At 36.1% G+C, this 19,161-nt stretch overlaps 2 protein-coding genes across 7 annotated transcripts in view; one reads left to right on the top strand and one right to left on the bottom strand.

Moving 5' to 3' along the window:
• Positions 1–52: 52 nt before the first annotated feature.
• Positions 53–19,161, bottom strand: part of LIMS2 (LIM zinc finger domain containing 2) — a 34,418-nt gene continuing 15,309 nt past the window's right edge. For 3 of the 4 annotated variants that reach the window (XM_058187979.1, XM_058187980.1, XM_058187981.1), the window contains 9 exons: positions 18,227–18,386; positions 17,259–17,325; positions 16,683–16,803; positions 9,931–10,080; positions 9,335–9,485; positions 7,775–7,867; positions 6,207–6,255; positions 5,996–6,071; positions 53–4,402 (listed from right to left, as the gene is read on the bottom strand). In XM_058187979.1, coding sequence (XP_058043962.1) covers positions 4,255–4,402; positions 5,996–6,071; positions 6,207–6,255; positions 7,775–7,867; positions 9,335–9,485; positions 9,931–10,080; positions 16,683–16,803; positions 17,259–17,325; positions 18,227–18,386 — 1,015 coding nt within the window. In that variant the 3' untranslated portion in view covers positions 53–4,254. Of the gene's footprint in view, positions 4,403–5,995; positions 6,072–6,206; positions 6,256–7,774; positions 7,868–9,334; positions 9,486–9,930; positions 10,081–16,682; positions 16,804–17,258; positions 17,326–17,948; positions 18,164–18,226; positions 18,387–19,161 lie in introns of those variants that run through there. The other variant, XM_058187982.1, reaches the window with a different exon arrangement.
• Positions 10,092–16,671, top strand: GPR17 (G protein-coupled receptor 17). 3 transcript variants are annotated; one of them, XR_009155699.1, is made up of 2 exons: positions 10,092–13,960; positions 13,991–16,671. XR_009155699.1 is itself a non-coding variant. In XM_058187985.1 (2 exons), the coding sequence occupies exon 2, from the start codon at positions 12,854–12,856 to the stop codon at positions 13,862–13,864; it is 1,011 nt and encodes a 336-aa protein (XP_058043968.1). In that variant the 5' UTR covers positions 10,092–11,575; positions 12,827–12,853; the 3' UTR covers positions 13,865–16,671. The 3 variants fall into 3 exon arrangements, 2 of the variants coding, with proteins under 2 accessions (XP_058043968.1, XP_058043967.1); XM_058187985.1 differs by having other exon boundaries at positions 10,092–11,575; positions 12,827–16,671; XM_058187984.1 differs by having other exon boundaries at positions 10,092–12,396; positions 12,827–16,671.

Genomic DNA, 19,161 nt, shown 5'->3' with positions numbered 1-19,161 from the left:
ATTTCTATTAAACAGACAGAAACCTAATACAGATAAAAACAATACAATGATGTGAATGTGACTTGTAAAACAGGTTTTAATGTTATCTTTAAAGGATACATAGCTGTGCTTATTATTCTAACTATAGAAAGTAATTACAATATTTTAACCCAGCAGGAATTACCTTTTTGTTAGAGAAAAATACAGAGTAAAACTATTATAAAATGAGTGCACATTTTGTAAAACATTTTATATCTGTACATTGAAAGATAATTAGTATGTCAAATGAAAACACTCCATCAAATCTCACAAATTGAAGTGGTTTACCATGCTAAAGAGTTGTCTAAATAGTTGAGGTTATGTTTAAGAGACTTACTTTTGAATACTATATATTATATATAAAGTTGTGCTGCTAGTCACAATATTTTATATGCCTGCAGAATGCCTGCAATTTCTTTTAACTGAAGATTATTTCTTGCAAAATATTTAGCAATGCCAACAGTACCACAGGATAATTAGTACGTTACAGTGGTTAATAACTGTGCATTCAGTATTAGAGTTATTTGCTAACTTCAGGAATCATTTATAAATTTAGATGAAGGAAGTGCACATAAAATATGAAAAAAATATTTTACTTCAACAATATAGTGCAAGCAAGTATAGTGCATCTACATTCAAGATATTGAATAATATAATATGAACCTGTTTGATTGCATTTAACCGCAAAATCTGTCATGTATTGGTTATGTTTAAATGTTTAAGATCAGTGAAGAAGCTATCACAGATAGTCTTTGACTTATGACTATTTGTTTAATAACCATTCAGTCACAGTGGCAATGGAAGATGTTCTGGAGCCTGTAAAATGCTTTACAAGCACTTGTAAAAAAAAAATTGCACCACTTTCACCCTTGTCACATGACTGCATTTTGCACACTTAGCAATCTGTTTACTTTCATGACCAGTTGCCAAGTGCCCTGTGATCATGTGATCGGCATTTGCAATCTTCTTTGCCTGCTTCCTCAGAAAGTCAGTGGAGAAAGCCAGCAAGAAAGGTTGCAGATGGGAGGATTTGAGGTCCATTCTTCCAGTGCACAGAGGGACTTTTCCTCCCACGGCCTGGAAGAATGGAACTCAAATCTGGCAAAAATACGGTACTAGCAAACGTTCAGGCTCAAAGCCTTTCAGAAAGTCAGCTTTGCTAATAGTCTGAAAGTTTCAGAATACTGAGTCTCGGAGCCTTTCAGAATTCCAGCTTCACTAGCATTTTCCTCTCCAGAGGAGAAAATGCTAGCAAATGCTATTGTTCTTACTATGCGCAACTTAGACCCCTTCTCTAAGTTGCACAATTTGCAGAAGAATCCTTCGGGAATGACTATGAAAATGGGGCTCTTGGACAGGCTGCAATGTGGTGGTCCTAGCTAGCTGTTATCTCCCAGCCAGTAGCAGATTTCCATGTGCTGATGGGCAAAGGGCCTCCACACCCTGAGGCCACCCCGCAGTCGCTTATTGACTGTAACAGAAAGAGCTTGCATTACAATTGTTGAGGGAGGTGATCACATAGGTGCCTTGCTTAGACTACAATGAGTTACAATCCAGACTTAATTGTGCTTGCAAGTTGAGAACTATTTGTATTACATGAGCTGGAAACATGTCCCATTATGGCACCTACCTGTTTATATCTGTGTGTATGTTACTGAGTAAGTATTTGTAAGAATCAGGCTCTATAGGTATAATTCATGTCTTCAGGGTAGGATAATGCAACAGGGTCTTTTGACTTGCTTCTGGTTATGATGGCGATATGAATAGCTGAAAGCTGTGATAGCACCACCAAGGTGAAAAAAACCCACTCAACTTCAGTCTTCTGGTCTATTTTATGGTGATTAAAGGTATTTTAGTAAGAGGTTAAGAGTGTTTATCTAACATGACCTCCAAGGAAAACTTCACTACAATAAATTGATTTATCATTTATATCATTTATATAAACTACATAAACTACCTAAGTGCCAAGGTGTTCTGTGTTTTGACTTTTGGTTTATGCCTGTGCACTATTCTTTAGCAATGTAATCAGTCAGTTTTGCTGCTGTAACAAAAATGGAACATAGTATTTATATACCTCTCTAGGATGTTGCAAGGATTGTTCCAACATTATAACAAGCTGACAATCAGCATAAACATAATGCTTTGTTTACTTTGCTTAAATGGATATGGCATTTCACAGACATCTGAGTTCAAGTATCTTACTAGATCACATGGGAAGTTCTTGATCAGGGGTGTCAAACTCAATTTCACTGAGGGCCGCATCAGGATTGTGTTTGACCTCAGAGGGCTGGGGGTGGTGGCCGGGGGCAGGTATGGCCATGGTGGGGGTTTGACACAGACTCAAGATGCATTTTTTTCTTTTCTCTTCTTTCTTTCCACAGTCCTTTACTATAACCATTTTCCTATCTCTTCTACCAGATATTACTGGCAAACATTTATTAATTATTCTTCATACTCCATTAAACTTTTTATTTCTAAATTTATATCCCATGGTTTAATAGTAAATTGCTTTTCCAAACAGAAAAGCTATTTATACTATTGTATTTTTATTATTCAATAACAAAAATACAATAGCATGAATAACATGATAATACAAGATCTAAGAGCAGAAGTAAATTTCCAGGATAGTAAATAGAAATCGCTGTCAATTAAAGATAGTTGGTTTAGATTAAATGGAATGTAAAATCTGGCATTAAACTCTAGTATTAACATAGGATGTTGCTTGTTTTCTATCCAGATCAGGCACTTACCTGAGGCCACATAATTGTAATCCAGTCCAATCCAGTCTCCCTGCATCACTTTGCCAGCTACAAACGGGCCGTGCGCCCATTTTAGGCTGGCAGAGTGCTGCTGGAGGCCATGGAGGTCAAAAACAGGCCTCATGGGGCCTCCATGCGGCCCATTTTCGGCCGCTAGAGTGCAGCTAGAGACCATGAAGGCTGAAAATGGGCCACAGGCCAGTCCTTTGATATTTTCAAGCTGGCCCTATGGGCCAGATTTAAGCACCTCGCAGGTCGGATGCGGACTGCGGGCCTTCATTTGATAATCCTGGTCTTGATGAAAGTGATTCATTCAATGAGAATGTGCTTTCTGCTCTTAATTATAAAAATTATGCTATTCCTTGTGCATTTTTTCCTTTTCCATTACACTGAAAAGTATGATTTCAGATAAAAAAAATGACCTTTCTTGTGCCAAACACAATTGCTAATAATAAACCAAGTAGGAGATAATATACATATTTACTATGATTACTGAAGAGAAATCAATGATTGTCAAGTAAGCATCTTACTCTACACTAATCTTTCTGCTCCATTTCATATTCTGATCACAGGAACCCAAGTACAAGAACACACTATTTAGGTTCAAAATGGAAAACCCAAAGTATTAGGGGACAAAGTATTGCTATATCATACAGTATAGGTATTTGGAATGGCATTAGCAGAATCATAATAAAATGAAGATAAATTGTAAAGTATAGCATAATGGATTACACCAAACGATGTTCAGAAAACCTTGTTGCTAACAGAATAATCATTGATGCCATTATTAAGCAGGAAGAAACAGTTTAAAATTCTGAGAACTCCTCCCTCACCTCCCCCCCACCAAATTATCTGTTTTAGCTATATTTGCCTGTGACGACATATCTCAAAAAGTAGAGGTTTCTAGCTAAATTATTTTGGTCCATTCAGGTCTTATTTTCTGCTGTTTCTAGTTTACAGTGTGAGAAAATGTATAGTAGGCAGGAAGTTTAGCTTAAGCATTAGTATCTGTTTCAGCAGCAGAAATATTAAGCGTCACCATTACAGTGATATGGACAGCCATCTAATAAAACCAGTGGAATTTATCATATTGTCATAATGGCTTAATTGAAATTGTTAGCTCACTACTTAATTATTAGTCCCTTACCATTTTAAGATAATGTTCACAAAGGGTACAATGAAACCTATTTCCCACTTCTACCCCTTACTTTAACATTTTATGGAACACTGTGACATATATAGTATAAATCTGGCTTTTAATACTGAAAGATGAAAAAACACATTTATAACAAAAGGAAAATAGTGCATCTTCATATATCTCCACAGTTGTTTTTCCCCAAAGGCCAGACTCTGCGCAGAAAACATTCAGATTACAAAATGCAACTGGTGAGGTTCTGTGTGTCTTGGGCCCTTTAACCATTCTTGGGTGATTGCCACTGGGGAAGAAGAGTGCAGTGTGAAGGAGGCAGAGACCTGTTTAAGCAGAATTCAAATCCAGAGCTTTGGGTTGCGTTTTCTTGGAGGTCAGCTCAGACAACTTCTTCAGCCTTTTCTTCAGCTCCAAAGGGAATTTCTCATAGCATTTCTTGCACACTGGCTTCATATCAAATTCCACAAACTTATTCCTTTGAAAGAAATACATTACCATTAAATTCTGCTCAGAAAAGCCATTTTGGACTTGAAAACTACGTAAATAGGGAAGATGTGAGGTATATTTTCCCTATTGTTACTATTAATGGGAAAATTTCTCCAAAGTCCTGGTAATAAATCTACATACAAATAAATGCCTCATTCAACCTATGGTTTAAAATAGAATACTTAAATGACTATCAAAGCATAAAATACTATTGGTGTCTGCAATACTGTTAGATACTTTAATTTTATTGTGTACTTAATAATTTTTGTAATGATTAGGGGGCTGGAGGCTAGAACAAATGAAAAACAGTTGTAGGAATATGTCTAGTATAATGAAAAGAAGGACTAGTGTTTCAATATTTAAGGGGCTGCAACTAAGAGAAGAGGGCCGTCCTATTCTCCAGCACCTGAAGTTAGCACAAGAAGCAATTGATGGAAACTAATGAAGGAGAGAACCAACCTAAAACTAAGGAGAAATTTCCTGACAGAATAATTAATCAGTGGAATGACTTGCCTCCAGAAGTTGTGGTGCTCCAATACTGGAAGTTTTTAAGACACCATTTGTCTGAAATGGTATAGGGTTTCCTGCTTGAGCAGGGGGTTGGACTAGAAGACCTCCAAGATCACTTCCAATTCTGTTATTATGTTATAATTCTTATGTTTCTCCTGTGGCCCATTGATTCTCAGTAGTAGTACTCTCTACTACTCTCAGTATGAATGAACTCTCAGTAGTAGTAGAGGAACCCTTCGTTATGAACGATGAACCTAATACTGTGATTCTTATAAATTTAAAAGAAAAATTTCATTGACTGCTATTTTGGCCTTATTGAGGTAAGCCTCCTTACATGAGTTTTTCTAATTAATCATGTTTTTCCCCTTGTGTCCTTGACAGATAACCAAAGGTATCAGCCAATTATTTCAGTCATGTTATTATGGCAATCTTTGTAGTTGCTCCTTTGGACCCACAAGAATAAGTCTGCTGGGTCAGAGTTTTGGTTAACCAGATCTCTAGATGACTGCAAGGAGAGATGAAAACATACCCGTTTCTGCTATTATTCCTGCAACTAGTCTTTGTGGGAGGCTGATTTCAAATCAGAGGTACAACTGAATACTGAAAGCCGTTGATAGGCAGGTCCTCTCTGGATTTATCCATTACTTTTAAAAGTCCATTAAGTTAGTAGCCATCACCAGGTCTAGAGTAATACATTCCACAACAGAGTAGTTGTATAAAGAATAGCTTTCCTTTGCCTGTTCTAAATCTCCTTTCAGGCAACTTCACTGGGTGATCCCTGGTCCTAACGTTTTGAGAAAGGGACGGTGATAAAACGTCTTCCTCTTCACTTTCTTCATGGCATAAATGACTGTATAGACTTTACTCTATTAGCTTCTGTTCCAAGCTAAAGTATCCCATACTTGGAGAAATTATTTAAGCCCACTAAGCATTTGAGATGCTCAGTTCTATTATACCAGCCCCCGACACTGTATTTCAGGTGTGCTGGGACCACATATAAAGACATTACTATTTTGTTTCAATCCCTTTCTTATGAAAATCCCTTCTGGGATAGTCTTTGCTGTCCACTTACTTCAAGGTGAGCTTGATGTTGCAGGTAGAACAGGAAAAGCAGTTTACACACCAAGCTTTGTTGAGAGCAGATACCACTAGTGAGAAATAGTAAAGAATAGGATGTTATCACACTGTAGCATTGTTCCAAATTCAGTAGACAGATTTGAAAAGAATCATTGAAAATTGTGCATGCAGAGCTGCAACGGGTGTATTGAGAGCCTCCAGCTTACCATCCCCCTCAATCACATGGCTGCAGTTGTAGCAGACGTCTCCAAAGAGCTGCATAAAAAAAGAACAAAAGCAATAATTTTCATTGAAAGGAAGGAATGTTTCAGCCTTTACAGTTTATTCATTGATGCCCCTAGAAGCGTGATCTCAGTTATTGCTCTGAATTTTACTCCCTTCACATCTTTTCTTTCAGAACTGACAAGAATCAAGCTTTAATTCCTAAAAAACTTGTATTTTATAGTTTTAAAGTACAGAATCAGAGCAAAATCTTTGCTTTAACTGAACTGTATTTTTTTGAAGTTGAAAGCTGTTGCTCTGATTTTATCTAGCCATAACAGATAAGATGAGGCCCTGATGAAGAAAGGAGAGTTTATTTACATGCTTGAAGGATTTTCCTTCATAACTTTCAGATTATTTTTTCCCAGTGTATACCTAAAAATTAATTAGTATTGTACTTGTTGCTTTGGAAAAACTCAGATCTAACTTGTTATATGGTTTATCTCTTTTAGAGGATCTTTGAGAGTACCTTAGATTAACCTAAGCAATGATACATTCTATAGTTAAGGGGCCCTTGGGCCACATGGGAAGGCTCCTTCAATTGGTGATAAGTGCTTGATAATAACTGGAAAATCAGTGTGACAGGCTATATTTTTAATTTAGTCAAATATTTAAAATATCTTTAGGTTGACCTTCCCAAACACTAAATACTTCTAACATTTATTTGCCCCACTAAAATCAATCACAGAGGAAAGAAAGGACAGCAGATCTGATGTGCAGTAAAAAGCCTGTTATATGCTCCAGGCAATGAAAAATTGATGAAGAGGTAACAACACAAAATTTACCTCAACTCCAACCCCTACTCTGAAATGTACTTCTGAAGAATTTGCACAATGTGAAATGAGAGGAAAGAGAACTCGATGTGCCCTTTTAAAAAAGACAGCAAACCTCTTTGAGATCCTAGTCTCCCAGCGCAGGGATGCTCCATAGAGCAATGAGAGATTCTTAGAGAATTTCCCCAAACTGCAGATTCTCTTGTAGCAGAGCAGTGCTACTGATCAATTTCCTTTGAGAAAGCTGTGGAAACCTGTGTTGTTTTTAAATCACCTTTTTGTTTCTTTATAAGGAAGCAAAGCACAGTGAAAAATAATCTATTTCTTTCAGTAGTCTAGTTTGCAACAAACAATAAATTATGCCTTATTTCCCACTGCAAGACATGATGTTTTCTTCCAGTAAATTCCACCTAGGAAACTCTTGGCACTGACTTCTCTTTTTCCTGCCCTTCACTCTGCTTCATACTTATGAATGGCTATTTATGGTTAACCAACCTAGAGGCAATTTGATTTGCATTTCTGTCCCAAGTGTAAAGTATTCCTAGATGTTAAATACTTATTAAGATTAGTATGTCTATTATATTTTTAAATATTTTTTTTTTTTAAATTCTCCCATTCAAAATTTGTATCTTACAGGAAAACATTATACCTTCTTTCCCCTGTCAAAAAAAGAAAAGAAAAGAAAAAGAAAAAAAGAGAAAGAGAAACAAAGTTATCTTATAAAGGACAGTAGACTTTACCTGATTGTAATGAGTCTCACAGTAAGCCAGACCCTTTTTCTCATAATGCCGGTGTCCCAGGAATGGCTTCTCACATTTGGCACAAACAAAGTGCTATAAAGTGAAAAGGACATGTTACATCAAAGAGTCTTTGTCAAAGGAGTTATTATGTCAAGCGTAACAAATGATATGTCCAAGGAGTTTTGTATGGGGGAAAAAGCTAAACCAGAGATATCAAGCTCATGTTATTTCATTGTTTTGTACATCCCCTGCTTCAAGGGGATGTTCAAATAATGCTGAGATAGAAACAATGGTCTTAAGAAAGTACCACGTCTGAAGATATTTCATTTTTATGCCACTGCATGCTGACTTCTAAATTATACCAAATAGCCAAGAAGAAATGGGAATTAGATATTCCAGAATCAAACTCTGCAATACAGTATGTTGTGTTTCACTCCAGAATCCTATGTTACCTTCATTTCACAGGATTAGAGGCGGGATGTCAAATTTCATGTGCAACAAACATTATCAATGACACTCATTATTTGTGCTGGACTTGAATTCTAGTGTTTCTAAACATGTTCACAATTGCACCTTTTGAGTCATTGTTACCACAGCATTGTTGGTTATAAACTGGGAATACTGTCTTTTCTTTAGACATTTTTTTAAATTTAGTAATATTTCTACGCTAGATTCTCATAAAGATTTTCACAATATCAAACATATCAAAACAGAATATTCATAACATTATCTTAAAATATTAAAAAGAACTTGGATATATTCATCAAATATGTACTTACCATAAAATTTGAATTATATCATTTAAAACAGCATATGAAAGTCAATGCAACCAGTAACTTACAGACTTGAACCACATCTTCTAATGTAGTATCAATGACTAAATCACATTGTATGTATGTTCCAACATTTTTATGGATCCCAGTTGCCTTTCAATTACATTTTAATCTGATATTCTATAAAGCTATGAAATATCTTGATATAATTTACAAAGATGAGTTAATTTTTTCCCTGATTGTCCTATTGAGATTAACATTTGTACTTATTTGTACTTGCTGTACAGTACTTACATTTCAAAAGACAAAGAGAAATTCACTCATAGCCATCCTATCTTGAAATATTGGAAACTATTCACAGTTTTTATTATAAGATTTTAGTAAGAGGATTTTAAAAAATAATAATAATTGTGGTCTTTCAGATGTTTCTGAATTCCTCCTCCTCCTATCCTTAATCGTGGATCATGCTGGGAACAATTTCCAGAAATTGGGACTGTAATTCAACACCACTTGGAGGGACACAATTTTCCTGACTTAATACATTAGTTAGTAAATTTATATTTTAAGGCATAAAACAGTTTCATCTATTATTGTTTTATGCATTTTTGTTATTTATATATTTGGGACAAGACAGGCTACAAATTTAGCTAAATGCAAAATAAAGGTTGATTTCATTATGTACGAAGAACAGTGGCAATATCTGTTTATTAAATCAGGAAAACATATTGTATCAAAAGGGAAGGGCAATATTGATTTCCAGCCAGCAGCAGATTGGGAAAGCTCTCACCTCAACGTGCCATTGTTTTCCTAGAGCATTGACCACTCGACCCTCAATAGGCCGCCGACAAGCCCCACAGATTGGAATGCCCATCTTATCATGGCATGGCAGGCAGTAGAGCTCTCCTTTCAGCTCCCTGGCATCAGCGGTCAATTCCTTCCTATACACAACATTAGTAATTAAGACTTTGGGACAGAGTCTGAGAGAGACTATTTGTCACAGATAGTAATTATATAATAGTCACTACATAATCTAAAACATGCTCTTACCTGACTTCTTGCCAACCATGAAAAGAGGAAAAGTTCTTAAATATAAATATACTCCTTAGACTTCCTTTGCCTCATTATTCATTCTTACACATACTTTGGAAGAACCCCTTTTAATAGTAGATTTTGGTTTGTGACTTGTATTTTAGAAATCAGAAATAATCAGAAATACTATGCCATTGTCCATTAAACCTCAGAAAGGTTTTCTATTGTAAATGTTTATCTAATTAAGTTTGTACTTTAGACACTTTATATCTAGCTTCATGTTCAGAGGAAATTCAATTCAATAATTTACTTGTAAAAGGAGATTTATAGCTACTTAGCACATGGCTAACATACCCACAGTGGGTGCAGCTGAAATGATCTGGATGGTAGGAGTCGTTCCTGAACATAAGAGGCTGTTCATCAATTATCAAGTGACATTTCTGGCAAATATATTTGCCCAAGCCTTTGGCTTTCTCACGATTGTGGCAAGGCCGACAGAGATGTCTAAAGTGCAGTTGGAAAGAGAAATGTTGAGAGATATCATTCAAATAACAGTAATTTACAAACAAATTGCTTGTTAGACTTCAGAGCTTCTGAATCTTAATAAGAACATTAACTCATAAACCATGTTTGGAGCTTGTGATTGCATGAATTACATTAACACTGAACTAGTTTAGATAAATGACAGTATTATTTTCTTCAGTATTACAGTATTATTTTCTTCTTTTTGTGCATCTACTGATGGTTTTAAAAAAGTCACGAAATTTCAAACATACAAGTACACACAAATGCATTTCCATTTCAGTTTTCAGTTTTCCCTATATAGAACATGCTCCATTTTGTTCATTTACGGGACTGAATGCACAGATAACATGGAAAGCTACTGATTGATACAACTATGCAAATACCAATTAGAAAAGAGCCAAGCAACTCAAATTAATGCTACACAGTCTCCCAGGCTTCTTGAAAGACCCGAGCAAGGTCATTTGGCCTCTAGGTCTTATCAATAGAAAGGAGCTAATAATAAATCTCAGTTCCATGAGGCCACTGTGGATCTTGTGTTTTTCACAAGTCCCCAATAGAAAGCTCAGTCCACATAAGTGGAAAGGAATGTTATTAGCACACTTGCTTCACAAGTCTTCTCTGCTCTTCCTCCCCAAAGCTGAAGATACTAAGACAAGAGCTACAGTTCACAGAAAGAAAGCAGACAGCGTCCCTTTATAAATGGGAGTATGCAGCTGCATTGCTCTCAGGATAAAGGCATCAATTTTATTCCTCTCTGTGGAATGAAGTCTAATTATACAGGGCAAGACATAGAGACCCTACTGCAAGTGTCCTAAGAAGAATGCCCTCCCATTTTACTGAATAAGGGGCCTTCAACCCTTTCCACTGATAAACCATTAGCAGCCCAGCTCATTTGGAAGCCCCTGTCTACTATCCTATAGATCCTTGTCCAGTGCAAAGCAAAGGGAGGTCTTAGAATCACAAAGCCGTTACTATGGTAGCCGTCCTTCTCACCCACATTCCCACCATTATGGAATTATCCCTTTCTGAAATGTCCTGTTGTGTCTGTAGCACTAGATTTCCCCTCCCCTTCTGCAATACTCTCCAAGACCTCTAAGGCAGCCAGAGGACTCCAAAGGCACAGTGTAAAAGGCAGAGGTCCAAAGAGAGAGGCTTTAATGAGCAGGGAAAACATTGGAATATTCATAAATACAGTAACAATTAGCAACTCCCTCCCCCAACAGCTTAGCTGGAATTAAAAGTTTCATTCACAACAGGCATGTTATCTCCCCTCCTCTTCTGTGAGCAAGATGATAAAGGAATATCACACCTAGCAGAACTCTATATAGTGCAGCTCCCTTTTCACTGAACGTCCTACAGTCAACCCCTGATGGAACTTTTCACAGCGGTGTTCTTTTTCCTAAATTTGCTGGTGTTATAAAGAGCTCAAAAGTTTTCATCACAACTCGATCGGACTGCAAGCAAACTGCAAGAGGTAAGAGCTTTGGTATCAGAGTGGGCAACATTTATTAGCCTAGAAAATACAGCATCTCCTAACTTGCATTGGTGTTTCCAAACAAACAGTTTCTGTTATTACTGTTCAAAAGGTGCTGTCTATAATGATAAGAACACAGTTGGGTGTTCTATTTAATATTACTAGATGTATCCATAACAGAAGATTGCTAATTAAATATTACATTTATAAATGAATTACCCGAGTTACAACAAATTGATACAAGTTTATTTTTTAATTTTCATAATACTCATAAGAGTATTATGAAGTATCATTCACTTTGGAAGAATGAAAAATGAAAACCGTTGCTGTTCTAAGAAAATAGAATAGCTGTGATTTCTAATGTATTTTTAAGACAATTAGCTATGATTCCCTTAAGAAACTAGAGAATTGAATACAAACAAAAGACAATCTGCTGGGAAACTTGGGAATGTTTGTTCAAGCTTCATTAAGACATAAAGTAATCCTATTTTTTTGCTGTAGAGGAAATTATTTTATCTTTTTTGAAATATCTGGAACACTGTGGTCTAGTTGCAAAATTAACATTTGCAATTAGTATAAAGTATTTTAAGTTCCAAGTAATATTAGAGTTAGAGCCAAATAATACTGAGTTTTCCATTTATATGATTTCTATGCTTTTCATTATGTCTAAAGATTTGAATGAGATTAACCATAGGACCAGAAGCTTTTCCGGTATTTATATCACTTTTATTTACAAAGATGTGTCTACAAAGCACTTTGAATCAAACAAATGGTGCATGCAATGCACAGTATATACCGCTTCTGTGGAACTTCAAGTGAAGGTATTTATATACATATATACATATATGCATAAAAACATAATATTGCATATTATGTATGGGGATAATTAGGCTTGTGTACCTATGACAAGTAGGGCAATTAATTGAAATATGGCTAACAAAAAATTTTAAAATAGAACATTCTCTCCTAGAATTGTACCTAATTTTCATGCATAGTTTATAAAAAGAATGGCCACAATTCTTGTGCCCATATATAATGTGTTTGTTTATGCATCTAATTCTAGAAGATCTCCCGATTATTTGGAGGTGGGTTTTTCAAAAGTCTGGGGAGGGGTTATCAGACAACACCTAATCAACATCCAATAGCAAGAAAAAACCCAGCAAGTTTTACTAGTTCATATAATAAATAATAAAATATAGATTTCTTGGTATTGTAATATTTTCATCCAGGTTTATTTATTTGATATTTCAGGCTCTCATTGAAGACCAGTTGTGAGGAATGAACAGCCAACCAGACTCTTCAGGCCTGTTATTTAACATTTCAAATTCAGAGCAATGTGGCAAAGAGAGTCACATGGAAAACATCCTTTTTGCTATTTTCTACCTTCTCAATTTCATCCTAGCCTTTTTGGGCAATGTTTTGGCACTCTGGCTCTTCATTCGGGACCAAAAATCAGATACCCCTGCCAACGTTTTCCTGATGCATCTTGCTGTAGCAGATCTGTTTTTTGTGCTCATCTTACCAACTCGGTTGGTCTACCACTTTTCAGGCAATCACTGGCCATTTGGAGAGCTCCCTTGCCGACTCACAGGGTTTCTTTTCTACCTAAACATGTATGCGAGCATCTACTTCCTCATGTGCATCAGTATAGATCGCTTCTTAGCTATCGTGCATCCTGTGAAGTCCCTCAAACTCCGCAGGTCACTCTATGCTCATTTGACCTGTGCCTTCCTGTGGGTTATAGTTGCCGTGGCCATGGCACCTCTTTTGATCAGTGTGCAAACAGTTGAGATGAATAATACCACCGTCTGCCTCCAACTCTACAGGGAGAAAGCATCACGCCACGCTCTTGTCTCCCTGGCTGTCGCATTCACTTTTCCATTTTTTACTACAGTAACCTGCTATTTACTGATCATACGAAGCCTGAAGAAGGGGCACCGCATTGAAAATCATCTGAAGGAAAAAGCCATCAAAATGATAATCATGGTTCTTACAATCTTCTTGGTCTGCTTTGTGCCCTATCATGTCAACCGCTACATTTATATCCTCAATTATGATGGTGTGAAGACTTCTTGTGCAATGCAGAGGATCCTGGCACTTGGCAATCGCATTACTTCATGCCTCACCAGCTTAAATGGTGCCCTAGATCCTGTCATGTATTTTTTTGTCGCTGAAAAGTTTCAAGAGGCTTTGTGTGGTTTGTTTTGCCCCAAAAGAGTTGCAAGATTACCTTCAAGTTATGATGGGAAAACAAACGACAGCTCTTTAAGTGCTAAATCTGAACTGTAAAATACCTGAAAACAAAAAAGTTCCTTAAAAGAAATTTGCTGTCCTGTACGATTTGATATCCTAGAAAGTAGAAATGCTTTTCTACAAAAACACAAGGTCTAATACTTAATTGTTAAGGAAACAAAGGCTATACAACAATCCTAACTGGGAAGGAGTAGTGAGGTGGTAGATGGTGCCATTTCGAAAGCCCTGCTATTTCTAGTTGGCCAGAATGGATAGTATCTCCCTTTTTTTTTTGCCTTTTCCGTAACATTTTTAATTTTTTGGGATGGGTGAGTGGGGGGGAATTACAGAGATGATAGTTACAAAGACTATCAGGACACATAATTATTTTGATTTCCTGGAATATTCTTTTGAATGTTACTATCAGTGGAAATATTGCCAGTAAGATTTTTCATAAGCATTCTTTGAATCTACAGACAATTAAAAGGCAACTTTACCTTATCATAACCATTTCAAGAATTAGATCAGATTGTGTGAAATTATAAATCTTGTGATAATTGTTGCATAGAAAATAGCACCAAGTAATAATTCCATTAGGATATAAATTGAAATTTTAGTGAACAAAAGTTTGGTAACTTCTCCAGAAAATAAATGTTCATAGGTGATGAAAAAAATGACCATTTAAAATATTAAAACAGTGGATAGAGAAGTTTTAGTAATACCCAGGTACTGTCCAAATCCAAGTTGTTAAACATTTACATCTACAGTGCAAACTTTTGAGAGGTTTATGAATATGGGGTTTAGTTTGAAACAAATTTTATAACTCTCTCACCATCATTGTAGAAGAATACAAAAGCTGCTGATGCTTTTTATTACATCTCAAGATGAATAAATTACAAACATCACATTTGAACAAAGTGTTCCTTTTAATTACATCTTTGGCTGGAGATACCATTTTCAATAGCAATGAATGCACAAACCACAATTTATTTTATATGCAGATTTTTTAATATGACTGAATATGGTTAATGCATTCTTAGAAAGCTTGCTACAAATCATTAACTAAATTCTCTTTAATAATGTAAGATGTAAGTCCAGCTGGGCACTTAGCCCTACTTAGACTGAGTCTGCCATAGTGTCTTAGAACAATGATGATCTGAAGCTGGAGCAACTGAGCTTGCACAGCTACCTGCTTTACTTTGCCAGTGTAACTTTGCCGCAGTTCTATCACAAGTTTGTACTATCATGTTTATTATCTTTCTACATGAACCGCAGTGGCACAGTGGTTAGAGTGCAGTACTGCAGGCTACTTCTGCTGACTGCTGACTGCCTGCAATTTGGCAGTTCAAATCTCACCAGGCTGTTGACTCAGCCTTCAATCCCTGCAAGGTGGGTAAAATAAGGTTTTGGTTACTATCTTTAAAGCGCTCCATGGCTTAGGGCCAGGGTACTTACGGGACCGCCTACTGCTACCCCACGCCTCCCACCGACCCGTACGCTCACACAGAGAGGGACTTCTCAGGGTGCCGTCCGCCAAGCAATGTCGGCTGGCGGCCCCCAGGGGAAGGTCCTTCTCTGTGGGGGCTCCTACCCTCTGGAACGAACTTCCCCCTAGCTTGCGTCAATTGCCTGACCTCCGGACCTTTCGCCGCGAGCTGAAGACATATTTGTTTATTCGCGCGGGACTGGCTTAAATTTTAAAATTTTAATATTTTAATAGGGATTGAATTTTAATTTATATTTAATATAAATTTTAGGGGTTTTTAGGGGTTTTAAATTTTTTGCCAATTATATAATAAGTTTTTTAATTTCTGTTTTAGTTGTAAATTGTCAATGTTTTATATTGGCTGTGAACCGCCCTGAGTCCTTTGGGAGAAGGGCGGTATAAAAATCTAATAAATAATAATAATAATAATAAAAATAAAATAGTTGGAGGCAATATGCTGACTGTAAACGGCTTAGAGAGGGCTGTAAAGCACTATGAAGCGGTATATAAGTCTTAAGTGCTATTGCTATTGATACATTTCAGATCCTAGTCAACTTTATACTCTGCATCTTATAAGTTTTTATGTTTTCCAGTATGTTTAGAACATATGCACATACAAGCTAAATGTTTGGCTAAAACAGTGTAAATTACTCCCATTTACCATTTAGTAGTTCAGTTCAGTTTTCTAAATTGAAGTATGCTGTGACCACAAATACCTAATATCTACTAAAGGAAAAGCACAAGGACTGCCTTTAATTTTTCTAAAAATTATTTTTAGTAATCTAAACTTTAGTAGAAGAAATATAAAATACAAAGATAGGTTTGGAGAATTCACAAACAAGATGTTTAATTTCCAATAATTATTTTTATTAAGGAAAATAACATAAATGCTAAGAATAGGCTAGAAAATGGAAAGTTGCTGCATGTATTTTGAGACTATTCTATTTTGTTTTTTCCCCCAAATTTTGCATTTATTGTTTTTTATTTTTACTTTCTTTATATTCACATTTGTACTTAAAATGTATATTTAAAAAATGTTATATTTCTTACATAACTGAAAATACATTCAAAAGGAGAATAAAGCAATTTTGTTTATACTGGTGCAAAATTCTGTCTATCCACCAACACTGTTGGTAAGTATTATTCATCTTAATATAATTATTTATAAAGAGGCTTAGCTACTTCCTGCCATTTTGTCTAAAAGAATTACCGTTTTGAGAATGGCTGCCAATACATTCAATCTCCAGACTTTTTAAAGACATCTCTTCCTTTCCATAACTTATTACTAGCTTATACAATGCATTCAACTTCACATTTAGTTTCTATGCCTATATCTGCTAACATTTTAATATATAAAATGCAGATACAGTTCTATCTATCTATTTTTACCTGCCAGCGTTCTTCACAAAACCCAAATCAGCAAGAACTACATCACAGAGTTCACAACGAAAACATTCGGGATGCCAATTGTTATTCATTGCTTTGATAACTCGGCCAATGATGAATTCACCTTGAAACAGAAATACCACACTTTATAACCTTAATTCATTTCAGAAGACCCCCTGGTCCTTAGAATTCCATAGTAGTTGGATAGCAAATTTTGTAGTCTCCTTTATTACAGTAACGAGAAACCTAAGAGTACGTCTAACTTGCTCAAGGTCACTGAGACAAATCCAGGTTTGTTAGAGGCAGAACTAATATCTATTTCATTGAACCACAAAGATTCCATTATAAAGTTCTGAATGTCTTTTTTAAAAAGTACAATTTTCTATGTATTATTTTTGTTTTTATCTTTGACCAGTGGAGTCATAAATAAATTATAATATTTTCTTTTTAATTTGCTCTCTATTGCCTCCCCTTAAAAAGTTAGTTGTAGAACACCCAGGATCTCATAATCAGATAGTTTACAAACATTGTTAATAAACAGACAAAATTAGATTTGAATCATTTATGTGGAAAACTTACCACATTCCCCACAGCATGGTGCAAATAGCATCTGGAAGTCATGCTCACAATATTTTCTCCCTTCAAACTGAAAGAGATATGCAGGAAAACATATCTTTATAAAACATTCACCATATCAAGAACTGTAGTGTTTAGACCAGGGGTCTCCAACCTTGGCAACTTTTAAGCCTGGTGGACTTCAACTCCCAGAACCCCCCAGCCAGCTTCTGGGAGTTGAAGTCCGCGAGGCTTCAAGTTGCCAAGGTTAGAGACCCCTGGTTTAGACGCAAAGCAATAGTATTCCCTCATCAATATCTGGGGGATCTTGCATTACTGATTCTTACTTTTGGGAAGCTCATTCCAAAGCATTACCGACCTTCAAACCACAATAGTTATAACTGTAATGCTAATTAGATATTTTGTAATAGCGCTCTTATGTCATTTTGCTAGTTACTCTCTCTTTTTTGAGTTCCAACTCCAATATTTTCCAAGATTCTAAGCTGAAGAAATCTGGTTAGCACAGTACCTGAACTGGTGACTGCTGAACTCTTCTAGCTATTTGTCTAAGAAAGTGAAACTCTGCTGAATGGATATTAAAAATTACATAGGAGTGAAAAGAGAAATGGAACACTGAAATTAGAACTGAGGCAATTGTATACTGCATAGAAAATAGTTCAGTTATGCTTCTCAGCAGGGGTGAAATCTACTTACCTTCCTTACTGGTTCGGAAGTGCACGCGCTGCGCACATGCATCACAAGTGCGTGCAACCTTCTGCAACCTTCCTGGTTAAAACCAGGAAGTAATGACACTCAGATGGGTGGGTGGAGCTTTGCTCCATCATCACTACCGGATCGCTGAACTACCAGCCATGATTGCTACCGGATTGCGCAATCCGGTCCGATCTGGGAGCATTTCACCCCTGCTTCTAAGTCAAGGAAGGAAAAAAATTAAGTAACTTTCCCGACTATTAATAGTATAATAATCTCACATCATAGAAGAGGCCATCTGGAAACTGGCGAAAGCACTGAGCACAGACAAAGCAGTTTTCATGATACAGTTCTCCATTGCTGTTTACAATACGTTCAGCTGGATCAAAACGGGCTCGACAGCGTTCACATACAGCATTTGCAAGGGCATCTGACATATTACTGAGAAGCAAAAGAGAAAAATGAACAATATTTCTAAATGCAAAGTGCAGCCACTAAATTAAGTTACATTAATAAAAAAATAAAAGTCCATTTTATACCTTTATAGAATAGAATAGAATATTTTTATTTATAGACCGCCGTTCTCCCGAAGGACTCAGGGCGGTGTACAGCCAGGAATAAAATACAGAAAGAAAACAATATTCAATCTATTATTTAGATTCAAGCACAGTAGAGTTGCCAATTATAAAAATAATCAGAAGGTAAATATTTAATTATACAGAATAGAATAGAATAGAGTAGAGTAGAGTAGAGTAGAGTAGAGTAGAGTAGAGTAGAGTAGAGTAGAGTAGAGTAGAATAGGAATAGCTTTATTTGACAAAGTGTGATTAGACACACAAAGAATGTGTCTCTGTTGCAGAACTATACTAGGCTTGTAATTATACTTCAATTAACAGTTTATGACTCTAAGGATACTTTGCATACTTAATGGGAATTAAACTCATAACTGGACTTTTAATAAACACATAGACTCTTGTACTATAAAGCAATGCAGCTTAGTTATAACTAAAGAAGTAGTCTTCTCTCAAATGAAAGTGAGCTATTTGCTTAGCTCTTATTTATTGCCATCTACAGAATATTAATACATCATGATTTAAATGGTGTTTTTTCAAAAAGTCACAGAAAACTACACAAAGTGGTAGTAGCTATTAGGGGCGCCCTTTAAACTACCTTTAAAAAGCAGCATAGGTCATAGGCTATATTCAGTTCCTGGAGA

Source organism: Ahaetulla prasina, chromosome 6 (assembly GCF_028640845.1).
Source record: "Ahaetulla prasina isolate Xishuangbanna chromosome 6, ASM2864084v1, whole genome shotgun sequence".
Classification (NCBI taxonomy): domain Eukaryota; kingdom Metazoa; phylum Chordata; class Lepidosauria; order Squamata; family Colubridae; genus Ahaetulla; species Ahaetulla prasina.
This window is presented reverse-complemented; position numbering and strand designations above follow the sequence as displayed.

Bases quoted from the DNA above. Each gene is read 5' to 3' on its own strand.
- GPR17 (XM_058187985.1), top strand. From the start codon at position 12,854: ATGAACAGCCAACCAGACTCTTCAGGCCTGTTATTTAACATTTCAAAT.